The following is a 19329-nucleotide window of genomic DNA, read 5'->3' as shown; positions in this document are numbered from 1 at the left end:
AAACCTCACCAACTCTTGATTTTGTCAGAATTTGTTAATTGTTGTAAATTTAGTGAGTATCAATTGTGTTTCATAGTGTTTTAATTTGAATTCTCCATTATTATGCTCACTTCGGCAGCACATATACTATTATTGAATTCTCCATTACTAGTGAGGTTGGGTGTCTTTTCATGTGTTATTTAGCATTCATCTTTCCTCTTCCGTAAAGTTCCTTTCCTGTGTTTTTTTTTTCTTTTTTAAAGATTATTTATTTATTTATTTAACAGAGAGAGAGAGAGAGAGAGGCAGCGAGAGAGGGAACACAAGCAGGGGGAGTGGGAGAGGGAGAAGCAGGCTTCCTGCCAAGCAGGGAGCCTGATGTGGGGCTCAATCCCAGAACCCTGGGATCATGACCTGAGCTGAAGGCAGACACTTCATGACTGAGCCACCCAAGCGCCCCCTCTCCTGTGATTTTGCCCAATTTTCTATTTGGTGGTTTGTTTCTTTTTCCTATTATGTAAATGAGTTCTTTATATATTCCAGAAACAAATCCTTTCTCAAGGATTTCTTCATCTAGTTTGTGGCCTTTCTTTTCATTGTCTTTATGTGACTTTTGATGAGCAGAAATTCTTTTTATTTTATTGCAATGTAGTAGAATTTATCAATCTTATATTTTAAGGCTGGTGCTTTTTATGTCTGGTTTAAGATTATCCTTCCATACTCTGATCTCATAAAGATATTCTGCTACCTTCCTCCTAAAAGTTATGTATTTTTGCCTCTCACATTTAGGTTCTTAATCCAGTGGTAATTAATTTTTCTGTATAGTGTAAGGTAGAGGTCCAATTTCATGTTTGTCCTTGCAGTAACTGGTAACCAATTATTACAGCTCTGGAAGCCTATCCTTACTCACTGATCAGCTCTGCCACCTCTGTCCTAATTCAAACATCCACATCCGTGTATGTCAGTGGTGCAGTGGTTCTTTTTCTATCTGTACCAATACTATAGTCTTAATTACTACAGCTTAAAATAAAACTTGCTAAGGCAACTTTGCCGCCTTTGGGTTTTTTCCCAAGGGTTGTTTTGACCTTTTGCTCTATCATATAAATTTCAGAATGAACTTATCCAACTCCACAGAGACATAAAAAGAATGGTAATTTAATTGAAATTATATAGAATCAAAATTAACTTGAGAAGAATTAAAATGTTTGTTGTATCAAGGCTTCCAATTTCTCTGTTTATGTAAGGTAACTGTAAAATCTTCCAATATAGTTTTATAATTTTCCGTATAAACATCTTTAAAATTTTATAATGTATTTATCCTCAGGTACTTTACTTTTATACTATTTAAATTATATCTTTTAGAATTATATTTTAAAAACATTTACTGCTTTGTAGGGATATGGAGTTGAATTTTATATATTGGCTTTGAATCCAACAAATTTATTAAGCTCTTTTATTAATTATAATAATTTGTGGATGCTTTGGAGTGTTTATGTGGATCCACTTATTATCAGCAATTATGACATTTCTTCCTTCACAATTTCTGATACTGTTTTTCTGTCTTCCTTCCCTGACTATGAAATCCAGCACAGCATTATACAGAATTGGTAATAGTGAATGCCCTTGAAGTTCCTTAATATTAGGGGCTGGCTCGGTTGGAAGAGCATGCAACTCTTGATCTCAGGGTCATGAGTTCGAGCCCCATGTTGGGTGTAGAGATTACTTAAAAATAAATAAATAAATAAATAAATAAATAAACTTTAAAATAAATAAAATAAAATAAATTCCTTGATATTCAAGAAAGTGTGGCCAGTGTTTCACTATTGACTGTGACATTTTCTAGAGATTGTTTTTTGTAGATATCCTTAATTAGGTAAAAGAAGGAAGTTTCTATCTCTTCCTAATTAAGGATTTCAATGTAAATGGGTGTTGAATTTAGTGATTATATGGTCATGTTCTTTGGGCACTGTCTCCCGCCACCTCTAGTTCACAAGGACATGAAAGCTAAAGCTCAAGTTCTGGTTTCAACAAATGTCTTCAAGGAATAAGGTAGAGTCAGTCTTCCACTTCCATCTGAGTTCCTGCTTTCATTCAGATGTAGGCTTCTATGAACTCCTTACTTTCTTACAAGCTCAATATTGTCTTTTTTTGAAAAAAAAAAGTTACATTCTATAGTTGACCCTTGAACAACAAGAGAGTTAGGGGCACTGACCCCTTGTGCAGTCAAAAATTCACATATGGGGGTGACTGGGTGGCTAAGTTGGTTAAGTGGCCAACTCTTGATTTTGGCTCAGGTCAAGATCTCAGGGTCATGAGATCCAGCTCCCATGTAGGGCTCTGCGTGTAGCCAGGAGTGTGCTCGAGATTCTCTCTCCCTCCCCTTCTGCCCCTCCCCACCTCTTTCTCCCTCTCTCTAAAATAAATAGGTAAATATTTTTAAAAATTCATGTATAATGTTTGACTCCCCCAAAACTCAGCTATTAATAGCCTACTGTTGACTGGAAACCATACCAATAACATAAACAGTAAACATTTTTTGTATGTTACCGGTATTATATGCTGTATTCGTACAATAGAAGTAAGCTAGAGAAAAGAAAATGTTAAGAAAACCATAAAATTCATCTATAGCACTGTACTGTATTTACTGAAAAAAATCTGCACATAAATGGACAGTGCAGTTCACATCAGTGTTCAAGGGTCAGCTGTATTTTATATAGAAATTTTGGTTGTTTTCACTGCTGGTTGGCTCATCCACCCCTAAACCAGTGTATTTAGTCCACTCTCAGAGAAGCATTCCCTTTCTATTCTGTCAAAATAATGTCCCTTGCTTCTTTCAAAGCTTTTCTTGAAGTTTGCCCTTTTTTTAGATTTTCCTTTTTATCATTTTTAGGAATTTTAACTTTATTAAATCTTGTTTTTTATGTGATTTTCCGAACCTTTGTCACCCAACTTTCTAAAACCCCCTAACAGTTTTACACATTTCTTTAAGAGAGAAGTTGGTCAACTGTATATAAATACTCTTTCATCGTGTACTTAAGTATCCTATGTCTTATCTTAGAGACTTTATCATGGTTTTAGTTCATGAAGGCCAAGGATGTGCTCTCTCTTCTTCTGACCACCAAGAACTATAACTACACATTCTAGTTGCTGAGTGCATGGTGTTATTCCCTCAGTACAATTCCACCCTCCTACATTCCTTTTCTACATAGATGGAAGATGCTGTCATGGGAAATTAATAATTCCTCTTGTGAACAAAGCTCTATTCCATGCAAATGTTTATGCAAACTGAGACATTGCTGGCAAAAATCCAATTTAGAAGGATATCTCATTCTCTCTCTCTCATTTTTACTAAGCATCCCTCATTTCCCTACCTCACTTAACATTGTCTTTTTTCATAGTTCTTATCACTTTCTAATATGTTATATATTTTTCTTACTTATTTTGTTTGTTGTTTACTATCTATTTCTCCCCCAGTAGAAAGTAAGTTTTACAAGGGCATGGAGCTAACCTGTTTGGTACATGACATAGCTCAAACAGTGCCTGGGCTGGAGTAGGTGCTCAATAAATAACTGTTTAATAAAGAATGGCATATAACATTTGTAGAGGCAAATGGCAAAAGGAAAAAGAAAACCTCATGATTTACTTTTCTTAAATGGATTAATTTTTCCTAATCAGTGCTATATTATTTTTTGCTTTTAGATATCAATATGGCAGGAGAACCCAAACCATACAGACCAAAACCTGGAAACAAGAGGCCCCTTTCTGCACTTTATAGGTAAGTAAGCAATTTGGCAAGACAGAGTCATGGAAACTTGTTATGACTTTAAAAGGCAATATAACCTATAAGGAATCAAGTGTTTTAAAGAACAGTCTTTCCTGGCGTAAAGTACAACAAAATGCTGGTGATCAACATACAAATATATCACACAGCATTGGCAGGGATCTTGTACACCTAACCTTCCTATCTCCACTTAACCCCTGTACAAGATTCTCCTGTAATAAAATCTAATAGAAATCTCTCATGACTCTACTGACAAAGTGGTGGAAAGGTCAATATCTTTTGAGTACTGTATGCCTTGTACTGTAGATATTTTTCCTATGTTGTTTAATTTAACTTAATTTTCATAACCATCCTGCATTGTAGATATCGCTACTCTCATCTTACAGATCAAGAACCTGATAAATGCATTTTCTTAGAGATTTTTCCCTAGGTCACACCACTTGTAAATGATGGCACCAAAATTCAGACTCATGCTTTCTGATGTTATATCTTGAATTCTTTCCACGCGATCATTCAGCCCTTTTTGTCACGAACTACATGTTCATCTCACCCCTATTTCTCTAAAACAGTAAATGCAGTCCTTCCCTTCTCCAGAGAGACATACTTAAGTACCTTTAACTTTTCCTAATATACTTGGGTCTGAATCAACTTAACATTCTGGTCTTTCCCCTCTGCATGCCCCAGTTTATCTGTGTCCACACCCATAATTTCAAGTGTAGGTGGGTAAGTAGATGGTATTGAGCCTCTTTATTGTTCTGGGTAAACTTCTATCATGTTAAGTAAAATTCAGTTCCTTTTGGGAAGAAGACAAGAGTAAACTCATTGAACTTTAAGTTCTTTAAAAACAGCCACTTTTGACAAAAACTATTCTGCTGCTAAGCCATATGTCGTGTTTGATGGACTTTTGCCATTGGTTTTTGTATTGTTAAGTGTGGATTTTGTATTTCTCTCTCTGTTAAATTCCCTTTTGTTAGATTTAGCCAATTATTCCAAGCTACTGAGGTCTCCTATCATCCAGTTTATTTAGTCTTCTCTCAGATACGTATCTTCATTCCATCAGTGTCCACATCCCAGAAGCTAATATAAGTGTAGAGCAAGGCCCCCCCTTTTCCCCGATATTATTTGGATAAAGGAGAATTGAGTTACACTTGTCGAAATTGATTATATTCTGATCTAGTACAGTAAGAAGAGCACTCAAAAGATAGCTTGGAGCTGTTTTTTTGTCTTTGTTCTTGAGAACTAGCATATCTCTTTTTTTCAGCCACTCACAGTCTCATTTCCCAAACTATGAAATAAAAGGGTTAGAATTCGATGAGTTTCAAGGTCCTATTCTTTCCTAACACCCCAGTGCTCTCTAATGTATGACCATCAGAGATCCTAAAGAATATACTAAAAATATGTCTTAATTGCTTTTATTATTTTAACTGTGTGGATTTATTTAGTTTTAACTTAAAAATTTATATAAAAATGGAAAGATGCAAGTCTTTACAAATTTGATAGAGGATCATAAGGCAATATTGATATGTAAGGTCAGAAATGAAGTTACCAAAAAAAAAAAAAAAAAAAAGAAATGAAGTTACCAACCAAAGGCAAGTGATACTTTCTGTGCCTTGTTTGAGGTAAAGGATAATATTAATAAAACTGAAAAATGCAAGTTCTTTTTTGATCAGATTCATTTTTAAATGTATGCGTAGAAGTGGTGCTAATACAGAACATTTGAAAAGTTGAATTTTCAGTAATTAACAAAACAGCCAGTGGCTTTTTTTTCTCATCAAAGAGTTACCGCGATGCAGTAATGTTGGTTTTCATATTTTCCCTGTTCTCGGACTGTTTAGATTTTCTTATGAAAATAGAAGCTTATGACAAGAAACAGATGTCTTTTTAACTATTATTTCTCTATTATTAAATTATGTTGAATTGTGAATTCAAACAAATCAGAAGCAGAAGCTCATTTAGTCTGATATATTGTATACAAATCACATTAGTGGAGAATGCTTACTTATCCTGTTCTCATCTGTTTACACAAACGAAGGCTAGGATGTCGTGAAATTACAAAGCAGTAGCAAAGGGAACAAAAGAGAGCGAATGTGCCACTGAGAAAGCCTTTTTATACACACTTTCTCATTCTCACATAAGCTTCATAATAGTAATACCTTCTTTTTATGTGGGCAAACTGTGCTTTCATAGTCACTGTTCATCTGTTCACCACAGAACCCCACAAGGTTGGTATTATGTGCCTTGCATTATAAATGAGAAAACTACGTTTCCAAGACAATAAAGGACTCACCCCCACTAAGGTAACAAGATTGGAAACTGAACTCTGGTATTCAGCCTTAATTTCTAGGGCTCTTTCAGTAGACAGAAAGAAGGGCATGCTGGGCAAAGAAAATTCCAGCTCCCCGTATTTACTCACTCGCTACTATCTAAACAATACAAATTATAAAAAGCAGAGATTCCTGCCCACCAAAACCAATAATTAGTTATATTTCTATCCATGAATATCATGCAAGCAGGTGGCAAAGGAAAGACTCTACACTAGGCATAGTGTAAGAACAAGAGTTACAACCAATTTTTGTGATCATAGGGCACACAGTTTGTGAGCTTCAAGTTCTTTATCTCACATAATGGTCGTATAATTTCCTTCATAGGATAAAATTAAATAATGGAGGCGAAAGCACATACCTTAGTGTAGGTCATATGGTAGCAGCTTGAAAAGAGGTTGTTTCTGCTTTCCTATTCTTTGTATCTTGGGTCTGTTTTCCTTATCTGTGAAATGAAAGAGCTGGAATAATTTCAGTTCTCCATTCATTTATTCATTCATTCATTCATTCATTCATTCATTCATACAAGACGTGTTTATTGTGTGTCTACTATGGTTTAGACACCGTGGTAGCTCCTTTTCAAGGCAAATGACACGGAAAATGCCAAGGCTACAGGGCAAGGAAAGAGCAAACGAAATAAAAGTAAATTATTTTTCTGGTTACTAGTAACCTCTGATACACCTTTGTGCTCTAAGCTCTATGTCTCTATATCTATTTACTCTGTTGGGGATGTGCGTGATGTGCTATCAGACTTTCTCCTTCACCTGTATCCATTTCATCCCATCATCAACCACAAAATGGTATTTATATGGAATACACACTGAGTCATTATTTTGCTCTGTTACTTCTTTTAACAGGATTTTCAGTTTAGCCAAGGACGTTCACCAAGCATTTATCACATGCTAACTTAACATGGTATACATGGAAGACACAAAAAATTTTAAAAACATACCAAAGCTTTAAAATATTTACTGTTATACGTGAGTTAGATGTACATATAAATAAGGAACATAAATAAAGTATGTATACATTCAGTTCTATAAGAAAATAAATGAGAGAGTTACTGATCCTGCCAAGGGGGAGGGGAGTGAAAAGTCTGGGTGACACTTGAGTGGACTTCCGAACAGGCAGGCATTCACTCAGTAGACAGAAAGAAGGGCATGCTGGGCAAAGAAAATGTGAACAGGGTCCTAGGCACAGAAATAAAGAAGAGTATATCATGGTGAGAACTAGTGTAGTTCAATTGGTGAAGAACAGATAACTGGAAGATATGGTGGCTCAGGCTATCAGGATTTTAATATGCCTGCTTATCAGATTACGGAGATTAGGCTTTTATTGTCCAGGCAACAAGGAGCCATTTAAATATGGTAAGCAATTGGAAATGGAATGGAAGGATGAGTGAGAATCACAGATATGTCCAAGGTTTCCAGCTTAGGTAGCTGAGGGGATGATCACATGAGTCTGTTAGAAGAAATAGGAAAGACATGATAAGCAACAGCAGGCTCAAGTACAGGGTTGGGAAAGGAGGCAGAAGAAATTATTTCAGTCTTAGACATGAATTCATAAGGACAGACAATTCATTAGAATAGCACTTGTAATAAAAATGTCTCCCATTAAAGGCTATTTGTAAATGAAACATAATTAATCATTTGTGAACATTCCATAAATATTGGACCTACTCCTAATGGTGAATAGCAAATCAATTCTCTAGGGAAAATATTGTAACTTTTAATAAATTGCTGCTTCAAATGTGCTGTGAGCATCACACAGTGTCTATGCGGCTCTAAAATAAAATTCTCCCCTAGGAAGTGAGTTTCCCAGCATGCCAAGTTCCAATTAATGTTAAATAATAGCTAAATGAGAATAATTGTATGATGGCTTTGTTTCTGCTTGTAAAGGAGACAGACCTTTCCTCTCTGATGTGAGTATAGCTGACAATCAGAGAACAAAAATACTATTTATCAGAGCTGACCAAGTACAGGTGTTCCCTCACCTGGAGGCGGCCCTCCCAGTCACAGGGAGCACAATGCAGTAAGACGTGAAACGAAGCTTCGTTCCACTCATTGCGTGGATATCACTAGGTATCATTCCCAAATATGGCTTTATGCCACATATGGTTAGACCACTGCCTTTTATAGCAACCTTCCCACCTCACAGAGATGACCGTGGAAATCAAGATTGTCACTACAAGTATCTTTAAGGCTCCTTAAGGTTGTCCCCGGATGACCTGCAGTCATCACTGTCTTAAGATCGCCACAATTAATGTGATAACCATGAAGGCAGGTTGTATTATAGGAACTTCAAACAGCAAAACACTTTCAGAGCCTGGACCAAGTAAAATGACTCTGCAGGAAAATATCTCTGTGATTCGTTTACTACTTGACCTACTTTGAGTTGTGTTATCATCCTTCATGGTGACTCTGGCACATCATGGGACCCTCAAGTGACCCAAAATGTTCCTTAGGACCTTGACAATTAAAACAAAAGCAATAGAGGTTAATTTCAGCTAATGCTAAATAGCAAAAATCAATATGGAGGAAAAGCATCCTGGACACCTCTTCTTCACTGATTTGCTCTGTTTGTTGAGGAATGTTTATTATTTTATTTATTTTCTGTCTCCTTTTATAATGTCAAGGATAATAGACATACATTTTCATTTTTAGAAGCTTAGTACATCCAGTGTCAGTGCTCCCTTTGCACTAGTAAAGTCTTCCATTTCACTTACCTAATCAGGTGGGCCTGCTGAGAAAGCCATCTGGGAACGGACTCTGTGGTTAAGTGGAATGTGAGATGGGCGGGGAACTGTTACTCCCACCCCCTGTGCTGCTGCACCCTGTCCTTCCGGAATGGGCACAAGCCCCAGTACTGACACGTCTACAAGGTTCAATTTGAAAGTAAGCTGTTGCTGGGTCTATGTAGCAATCACAGTCTCTTTTAGCTCCTGATTCAATCTTGGGCAAATTGCTAGCATGCAAAAATGTGGTCGCCGATATCCACAAGAGAAAATACAAAAAAAGAAAAAAATCCACTTCTAAAATTCCAAGCTGAATATCCATACATCTGGGTAATTGAGGGTGACTTCTCTTTAATTCACTTCTCAAGCGAACATGAAATGCTGTTGAACCAGAAAAAGGTCCCAAGCATGCACTTGGAGGATGGTTTAAAATTGTGCAAATGTTTTATGTAAGTATGTTTGGTGGAAAGAGTGTCAGACAGGGCTGCCTTCTCAAATTGGCTTAGTGTAATCGATGATTCGAACTCCATCTCTTACTCATCAGCTTCTTCAGCTGCTTGAAGGAAACATAAAATTTCTTGAAAGGCGATATATTTAAGGAGTCTGGAACTGTTATGGATGCTCTATAAATTGTAGTTATTCTCATTATTATGATTATTCAAAGAAAAAGGTCTATAATAAGGTATTTTAGGAAGTTATTTTAAACGAGCCTTGAGCTACAATAATGTAGCTAAAATTCGTAGTCAGCCAAACAGGTTAACATTTTCTATAGCTGCCTAATAAAAAGATATTTTGGGGGGAAAAATTACATTTACTTAGAGTATGTCCCTCATATTTTGACACTAAGCACATGTAATTTATAAACCTTTTAATTTAAAATGTTTGGAGAAATGCTGACACCATCCCTATTAAAATAGTTCCGCTGCAGGCAGTTCTCTGCTGGGTTAGGGAATGGCCTATTTGCAGTCTTCTGTGATGTTCTTGATGCATAAATATCCATGAATAAATATCTTCTTGCGTGTGGAAAGAACGTGGTATCAGTAAAGGGAGACTGGATGGTACAGTTTCTTAAAGCGGAGAATCCATCTCTAAGGCTTTTTGAAAGAGTACAGTTCTATTTGTTTGATTTGAGGTGATTTATGATAAAATCAAAGGAAGCAAAACCATGCAAACAATTTTAGAAAGAGATAAATAGTAAGGATCACGAATTAGGTGGGAGTTAGGGGTGGGGTGTGGCAGATAGGATCAAGCGAATTATACTTAGAAAACTTATGCAATAATAAGAAGTAAGCATCAGACTTAACTATGAGATTCCCAGCAGTCAAGGCTAAAAGGGGATGCACGGTAACGTCTGTAACCATCTATTAAAAGCAAGTACTCCAGTTTGAAACTATTTTTCCCTAGAGCACCTGGGTGGCTCAGTCAGTTAAGTGTCTGCCTTTGGCTCAGGTCATGATCTCAGGGTCCTCGAATTGAGCCCCAAGTCGGGCTCCCTGCTCAGTGGGGAGTCTGTTTGTTCCTCTCCCTCTGCTTCTCCCCCTGCTCATGCTTTCTCTCTCTCTCAAGTAAATAAATAAGATCTTAAAAAAAAAGAAAAGAAACTTTTTCCCTAACTCTCTCTTCTCAGAGAAACTTAACACATATAAAAATATCTAAACAGCATGGTAGATAGTACCTTCAGTACTAGGTATGCAATAAACACACACACACACTCATGCACACAAAATATTTTTAAACTAATGGAACTTTCCTTATGGAGTCTCTCAGTAAAAACCAAGAGCAAGCCACACAGACTTTTCTCTGCTTCTCCCAAGACAGTTTATCACCTTATGACAAATTGCATAAAACTAAAAAAGAGTGACATTCCGAGATAGCTGCATCTCCAGAGCAGCCCAGATTAAAATTACCCATATTAGCTGCATGGGAGGAGGAGACATAGAGCAAGAGTGGGCTGAGCCCCTTGGTTGGCTTATCTACCCAGCACCAAGGACGGGAAGAAAAAGACCATGCTTGGTTGTTTATGACCTTCTACACAGGGGCCTCTTGACCTGTTAATTAATCCTCCCCTAGGATGGGGAGAAACAGAAAAGAAATGGTAAACCTAGCATGGGACAGAAGGGGCTGAAATTTCACCTCTTCCTCACAGCTGGCAGGTGCAGATGAAGACATGCAACTCTTTCCTTCTAGCTGGCAACTTTACTGTACTTTAAAAGCTGCAGCCTCTCCTGAAATAGTTGCTTTCTTTCATTTGTGAAAACAGGGTTTTCTGTTGAACCAAAGCGTCCTTATCAGCAGGACTCAAGTGTTATGGCCTTTTATGCTATATGCTCTTTGTGTCTCACTATGTTTTTGTTCTTCTTGCATTGCATGATGGGGTATTAAGGTTAGAGCCCCAACAGAAACACCACGAGTCCCCACAAAGTGTAGGAGGATGATGGTCATTTCACATTGCTGGGTCAATGTGTAAGTGTTCCCTGCCTGGGAGGAAGGTGCTTTCTGGATTTTTATCTTCCAAAAGACAATGTCCTTCTTGTTCACAAGATGAAGTGTCTCCACTGTCAGTGTTGATTTCATTTGTTTTCATCATTTTATCTACTTGGTCATTATCTTTAGATCTAGTGACCTGTTTTTTAGAATAGTCTTGGTAGAGAACTTTGGGCCCTGAGCTTCCAACCTAAGCTAATTTAAGTTGGTTGTTTTTCATTTCAAAGAGTTATTTCATTCCTTTTGTTTTTGTTTTTGTTTTTTGTCCACCAAGGGCTCATATCTCATCTGTCTTCTCAATCTACACATTAAGTTCAAAATTCCAGGATGTGTTTCCTTTCCCACAAGACTACATGGAAGGATCATGAAAGAAATTGAAATGTGTCTCAAGTCCTATTTTTAAACAAATAAAATTAAAGACCAAAAAATCTTTAGTGTGGGAGTGGTACCCTCTCTTTACAGTGTTATTAATATAATGAAAACCAAGATCTTTTCCCAGCCCAGAAATGCTTTCCACTAAGGTAGTAAGGAAGGAAAACGCCTTTCTTATTGAATAAACATCCAAAATGTGGTGCACATCACTGGTAATCTGCTGAGAGTTCACAAAGACAGAAAGAAATCTCACCCTTTAATATAGCAAAGCAGATATAATCCAGTCTATATATGTTCTCAAGAAAAACAATAACTAATCCTCAAGTAAGAGGACTTGAAAACACCATTTGTCAGGCATAGTTCATTATAAATTCACCTGGTAATTGGGGTGACCATCTGTGTTAACTAATTGGCAGTTGGCTTTGTCCAGATGAAAATTAAGCTTCTCGTATCGTTATGACAGGTGGTTTAGCAACCTGCAACACCTAAGTTAGACTTCTCCCCTCCCACAGAAACTGGAAGATAGGGGTGCTATCTCCTTTGATGCTTACATTTCAGAGATGTCCTCAAAACATCTCAAAACATGGCTCCCACATCCTCAAAAAAAGACACGCCTAAGTCATAAAGACCTACCTAGTTTTTAAAGAGATTTATGTACATTTCAAAGAAGGAAGAAAGTCTACAATGACAAATTTTCTTGTGTAAATGATCAAGGGAAAAGGAGGGAGGGGAAATAGTTTTCCTAATTTTCAGGAGGGAGTTTTAAATTCCTAGGGTGTTGTCCCATTTTTCATTTTTCTTGAAGTACAATTGAGAGGGATAATTTACAGAGTTGCTTGTGTAAACCTGATGGGAAGTTCCTTATATGATGTCCCTTCCTGAGCAGTGTGTACCACCTCACTGATTGCTCCTCTGAAGTCCCAGCTCTTACTATAACATACCCAGCACACATACAAGGATGCTCTGTGACCATACCAACTGCTTATCTTCTGATTTAAAAAAAAAAAAGTAATAAGAGAAGTGTCGTGAGGTAGATGAATGTCTGAGTACAAAAAAAAAATGGGGAGAGGAGAAAAGATGAAATGAATATCTACAATCTAGATGGATATAATTGGATTAATGAGAAGCCAAACAGCTTTTTATCGTCTGTCATTTATTCTCACTTTTACAATGTGAATGATTTTTAAATCACATATAAGTATTTTATAGAAGTATCTAATTTTGAAAAAAAAGTATCTGATTTTGTTATCTTTATAAAAATGTATTTTCTCCTGATCAATTAAAGTTTGAAAAAAACTTACCACAAATTATAAACTAATGGAAAATGTTGAGCTATAGAAAGATTTTTTGAGATTTTACTCATGAGCAAGTTTGCACAGTAAGAAAGTGAAGTTTGTTAGCTTTGGTTGGCTTTAAATATATTAATTAGAAAACGGTCCACAAATTTCTTATAAAAATTATATAAACTAAATGCAAGAATAATTCTTCCAATTGAGTTGTAAGTGCTAAAAGCAAAGCTTGAAATGCCTCTTTTTTTTGATGTCTAGAAAGATGAGGGCAAAAAAGACAGCATAGTCTCACTAGATTATTAATCAGCCGTGTATGATGAATGTTTCTCACCAAAATTTGTTCTTTGGGAAATTAATTAACTCTATTAAACTTTCAAAATTTCTTTCTAGTGGAATGATAGCATGATTGATAATTCAACCTTATCGGTATTGTTAAATAGCAGAATACTCAGAGTACTAGTGAATCTTCTTCCAAACCCAAGCAGTGATGTATATTTCATTTATGTTTACTGGATGGTGGCATAAAAGGACAAGAGGCTTGTTTTGAGTTAAGCATATTACATTGCAAATGAAACTGAGATGTTATATAGTTTATCCTTTCATATTTGTTTGAAATATCTTCTCTCTGGCAAAATTTCTGCTTATGTGTCAGAGTCACTCAGTCCTAAAAAGCTATCTGTGGTCACTAGAAGAAGCACTGGATTGGAATTTAGGAAACCTACAACCACATCATGTATCTGGTACTACCTGCCCATGCCAGCTAGGTGATTATAAGCAATACAACCTCTTTTAAGTTCAGCTCTCTTAGAACATGAAGGAATTGAGTTGAACCATTTTTTACTTCATTCCCGTTTCTAACACTCTGGTATTCTGCTGTTTATTTTCTAATCCAAAAACAAAAGAAAGGCAAAGGTGCTTTATTATCAAGTTTATTCCTATTTTTTCCTTCAAACTCTATCCAGTATCTTAAAACAGTCATATATTTTGACTAAACAATTCCATTTCCAAAAGTGTGTCTAAGAAAATAATTCTGAATATTTAAACAATGTAAAAATATATGAAATTATTCTTAAGATATTCTTTGAGTTTTATTTAAAGCATTGAACAATTTGATGCAGCCAAAATATTATGCCATAATGGGTATGGGCACATCATTAGATGCAGTGTTCATGAAGTGATCGTAATGGCATGGAAAAACTTTAAGGTTTGAGTAAACAAAGAAACAAAATTAGATAAACAGTATATATAACAGCATATAATTATATAAACATCATATAAACACACAACCAAAACTATTTAACAAATGAAACAAATATATGCAGAGAAAAAAAAATAGAGATCAAAATATTAGCTGTAATTCTTTGGACACTGAAGATATGGGTGATATTTTTCTTGTAAATTTAATACCTATGCAAATTTTCTTTAATGAGGATTTTATAACCAAAGGGAAAGGGAGAGGGAGAGAGAGGGAGAGAGATTTAAAAGCCAGATTTTTCCAGTGGTGGATGATAAACATCACACAGAAGCACTCGCAACAGGCACCAGTGAGGATTTTTTGTGCTTAGTGTTGTGCAAAATCAATTCAATAGATACAGCCCTTCATCTTTGGAACGACACTTCTTTAGTTACCGCGGTTATTTGAAAAGTTAGTGTTCTAAAAGGGGCAACTTCATTAACATTCAGGGCAGGCCAATAGCCTTGTGTGGTGAAGCAGTTGACTGCCAGGGCTAACTGCGGGAAGTGGCCTGTCAGTCAGTCAATGCCACCAGGGGATTAGAAGCTCCCTGTGCAGAGGGGACAGTGAGGAGCGGGGTGCAGGGGAGAGCGGCTGAAGTCACCTAATCTTCAAAAATGAAAAGTCAAAATTTATGAGCCCTTCAATGATGCAATAAAAGTCATCAGGAATGTGTAGTGATGGCAGTTCTTCTGACTACAGATTAGTGAACCAGGAGTAAGACAATGGCATTTGTCTGACAATAACTGTCCCTCTTTGTATTGAAAGCTGTAATCCAGTCGTTTTGCTGCTGTTGATGCTTTGAAAGGGCATAGCGTACGTGAGCTACAATTAGTAACAGAATAGTTTGGAATAAAGCCCAGGTTATGTCCTTAGTATACAGAGCATGGGACATGGTAGCGAAAGAGGGGATAGGTTCTGTGTTCCAAACTCTTAACGGAGAGGATCAATCAATACAGGAGAACCAGTGGTAATGCGTCCAAGTACAGTAAACGTATCAGAGTGTATTTATGAAGAAAGGGAAAAGAAATAGAGCATGACCCACAAGCCACAGAAAATCATGTGCGAAATAGCATTTGGAGTTGGATTGCTTAGCAACCTTAATGAAACTATCCACAGCGTCAGGGTGTACACATTACTGTGATATTGTGAGAATTCTGGAAGAATTGAAGTCAAATGGTAACTTCTCATTTCTTGATTTCCTGAAGATTGTCTTTTTTTTTTTTTTTTTACTCCTTCTAATCTAAACTCAAAAGAGTAAATCTAATGTTTAGAGTGTTTGGGAAGAAAAATTACATAATCAGCATGTGAAAATATGGACTAAATAGAGTATCAAAAAAGTTGAAACTCTTGGCATGAAAAAACATAAAGATATTATGAAAGAAGTAATATTAAGCATCCATTTTAACTGAATAATCAAATATATTATTTTTTAAAAATGTGATGCTGAAGAAACAAAAAGCAAGAAAGAACAGCTTTATGCGTACGTGAAGCATAATGCGGGCAAGCAGTTATAAGACAATGTTTAGAGACAACGCGAATTGGTAAAGAGAAATGAAGGACTTCACATGGGGTCAGCCCTGAGAGTCTTCTGAGGAATGCTAGAGACTTGGAGAAGAATCTGTCATCTCAGCAATTTTAAATGAACCACACCATCTCGAGCCTGAAAGAATAACTTATCTCTAAGCCTCTATTAACAGATCTGGCTCACGGATTTACCAAATTCAGCCTATATTAGAGATTCTCAGTGGATCTAGTGGAGGAGAAGGAAACACAGAATCACTAATTCTGTTGTTATCAATTATTAAGGACCTCTAGGACATTGTTCTGGGCACTGAGGATGCATTAGTTAACAAAATGGACAAAAATCCCTGACCTCGCCTTCAGGCGTGAGGTAAATGTTAATAAATAAAAATAAATAATTAAATTAAGCATACATTAGAAGGCAAGAGGTGTTATAGAAAAAGTAAAACGAGACAAGAGGGATAGAGAGTGGGAAGGTGAGAAGAGATGCAACCTTGAGTAGGTGGTGAGTGAAGACCTAGCTGAGAAGGTGATATTCGAGCAAAGACTTGAAGGAGGTAATGAACAGGTAAGTTTTACCTGGGGAAAAGTTTCACCTGGGTGGAGGGACTAGCAGCATAAAATCCTTAAAGCAGAAGCACACCCCGGTGTTAATAAAAAGCAAGAAGGCCGATGTTTCTGGAGTAGAATGAAGCAAAGCGGAGGGCTGGGAGGAGGTGAGAGGCCAAGGCAGAGAGATGCAATGAGGGTGCCAAATCTTGTAAAGCCTTGCAGACCACTGAAGCACTTTGGCTTTTACTCAGAGTAAAACCGAGAGCCTTTGGAAGACTTTAGACGAAGGAGTACCATGACAACACTTAAATTCTGAATAGTCAATTTAGCTTTATGTTGAGAATAGGTTATGAAAGAGCAAGGGAGGAACATGGGAAAACAGGCAAGAGATTATGACTCAAAGTGGTAACAGCTGAGATGAAAAGAGTGGTTATGTGGTGGATATATTTTGAAAGTAGAGCCAACAAAATTACAAACTGAATGTGGACTGTAAGAGAAGGAGCAAAGTCAAGGATATTATTATCTACTGCTAGATAACATGTACTGGCTTAAAAAACATATTATTTGTTGTATTCAGCAATCTGGGGTGGGTTTGGTTGAGCGGGTCTGCTCTTTGTGGTGTCCAAATGGCTTCTGTGCTTCCGTATCTGGCACTTCAGCTGGGACTGGCTAGAACAGCCCTGATGCCTGAACATCTTTCTCCATGTGGTCTCTCCATGCGGTTAGCTTAGACTTCATTATGGCACAGTGGTCTCAGACTAATCAGTTTTTCATAGTGACCAAGTTCAAGGAGGAAGAAGCTGCCTGTCCTCTTACAATCTAGGCTGAAAATTCTGTAGTGTCACATCTGCCACATTATACTTATGAGAGCAAGGAATAAGGCCAGTTCATATACAAGATGAGGGACAGAGACTCCAGATCTTAATGGGTGGAAGGAAGGAATGGATAATGAGCAGACTAGCTCCCATGGAAATCTCCAAGGTTTCTGGACTGAGCATCTGAACATACAAAGTTCCAGTTAAGTGAGATGAGCAATACTCATGGCAGAGATTGGATTGGCCAACGCGCACCATATGGATTGGGAGTTTGGTTTTTGTTAAAGTGGAGATATCTAAGTGAAAATGTCAAGTGGACAGTCAAATACCTAATCCGGAGTTCAGGGAGAGGGCCAAACTGGATGGGCACATTTGTGAGTCATCACTGTGTAGACGGTATCCAAAACCATGAGCCTGGATGACGCCAAACACCACAGGGGTAATTAAAGATAGAAGAGAGAAGAATTCCAAGGACTGAGCTCAAGAACACACCAACAGTTGAAGTCAAGATCTAGCAAAGGGGACTCAAAAGAAACAACTAGTGAGGTAGACTAAGTGGTATGAAGCTCAGTGATAAAAATGTTTTTGGAAAGACGTGATCAGTTGGGGGAAGTGTTCTTCAAAGTTCCTGGTTAACTAGTGACTTACTACCAGTCTCAGCACTGTGGAGACTGCTGGGGACTTCCAACAAGACTGCATCCACCAGACTCAGGGTCCTGGCTCAATCCTGCGTAGTTCACTCAGGGAGCAGAAACTGATGGCACCTGGGATTATAAACCCAAGCTCTGGTGAAACAGCTCTCGCCGCAGGGTTAGAGGGAGACGCTCACGTGAAGCCAAGGTGCAGCCCTGCCAGTCAGGTAGAACTTTCAGCAGCGTCGCGGAGGAGGTCGTATCGTGATGGGTGATGGGCATCCCACAATTTGGTCAGCATGTGGCAGTTGAGGTCATTAAATTCTGACATTTGGTGCCAGGATTTAATGTTTTCAAAGACCTGAGGGGGGAAAATTCCGGGTCTGAGAGAGGTGGAGGTTACGGAGACGGGAGGTTAATCTGCCAGACAAGTTCATCACGGGGAAGAGGGCAGCAAGGCAGTTAAACAAAACGCACAGATGGACTGCTGTTCCCCCAGCCCGTATCCGACTTCAGCGACCGCTTGGGCTGAATGAGCTTCCAGCATTTCACTAAGAGAAGGCAGAGGAGGGGATGCGGCTGCCCCCAGGAACAGAGTGAGTGTGAGAGTGTGGGGCCCAGATGCAGCGTGTGGCCTGGAGGGGGGGTGGAGGCAGGCACGTGAGGACGAAAGCCAACTGCTCCTCTCCGCCTACCGGGGCTGGCCTGTGCGTGCGTGTTTATGTCCTCAGCGCCATTCACACTCTGCACAACTTACTAGGACTGGCATCGAAAAACTGTGCAGCACTGTCTTGTGTCTGATCTCTTCTTTCAAATGGAGGAAAAAAGATAAATGACATCATGATGCTGCAAAAAGCAGGACTGAGGATTGAGATTTGAAACTGGATGACTCGGTGACTGATCACCCGCTTTCCCAGTCTGTGCTCTCGGCAGACCACTGTGTCTCTGTAGGATTTAACAGTTATTAGCAAGTAGCTAAATAAAACAATTGAAAGAGACAGATGAGCAGCCACTCGCTAGTTTTTCTTAAATCTCCTTCCTTTCATTACACAGGTTTGGAACGGAGATGAGCAAATCCTCCAACATGAAAATAATGGAGTTTGAAACTCTCTCTTTTCAGAAAATTATTTTTCTTATTTGAATGGAAAGATCCACACAGTTGTGTGTACTCCTTTCCCATGTGAGGTGTGGGGACATTAATTCTGGAGTCAGAGTGGAGCGAGGATGAGACTCTATACTCTGCCTTGGCCAAATATCTACTCCTCCCACCCCCCCCCCAGCCTTACCCCCAGGGCAATCGAAGTAAGTGTTTCCAGTCTCCCGGGAGAATCTGCCAATGGTTAATAATCTTTCTGGCCATGAGGTTCGTCTTTATACTTCATGTCCCTTCCTCTCACTGCAGCTCCATCCTCCTGACAGAGTTGTGAAGATACATTACGCTCTGTGCGAGGGAGATGAGCCCTGCAGCCTCAATTTCCAATGTGGCAAAAGTCATGATTGTGAGTGCCCAAACTGCCACTGAGATTCTTGGTTGATCCCACAGCCATCCATTAAGCTGTCCCTGGAGTTAGGAGCAGTTACAGATGGTGCAGTTACAGGAGCAGTTACAGAT

General features: G+C 38.1%; 1 protein-coding gene across 3 annotated transcripts in view; it reads left to right on the top strand.

Moving 5' to 3' along the window:
• RALYL (RALY RNA binding protein like) overlaps positions 1-19329 on the top strand; it is a 693040-nt gene that overhangs the window by 550092 nt on the left and 123619 nt on the right. For all 3 annotated transcript variants that reach the window (XM_087864778.1, XM_045806051.2, XM_087864779.1), the window contains one exon: positions 3679-3754. In XM_087864778.1, coding sequence (XP_087720904.1) covers positions 3679-3754 — 76 coding nt within the window. The remainder of the gene's footprint in view (positions 1-3678; positions 3755-19329) is intronic.

Source organism: Ursus americanus, chromosome 9, assembly GCF_024610735.1.
Source record: "Ursus americanus isolate L20-20 chromosome 9, mUrsAme1.1.p, whole genome shotgun sequence".
NCBI lineage: Eukaryota > Metazoa > Chordata > Mammalia > Carnivora > Ursidae > Ursus > Ursus americanus.
Note: the sequence above shows the minus strand (reverse complement) of the source record. Positions and strands in the feature narration are given on the sequence as shown.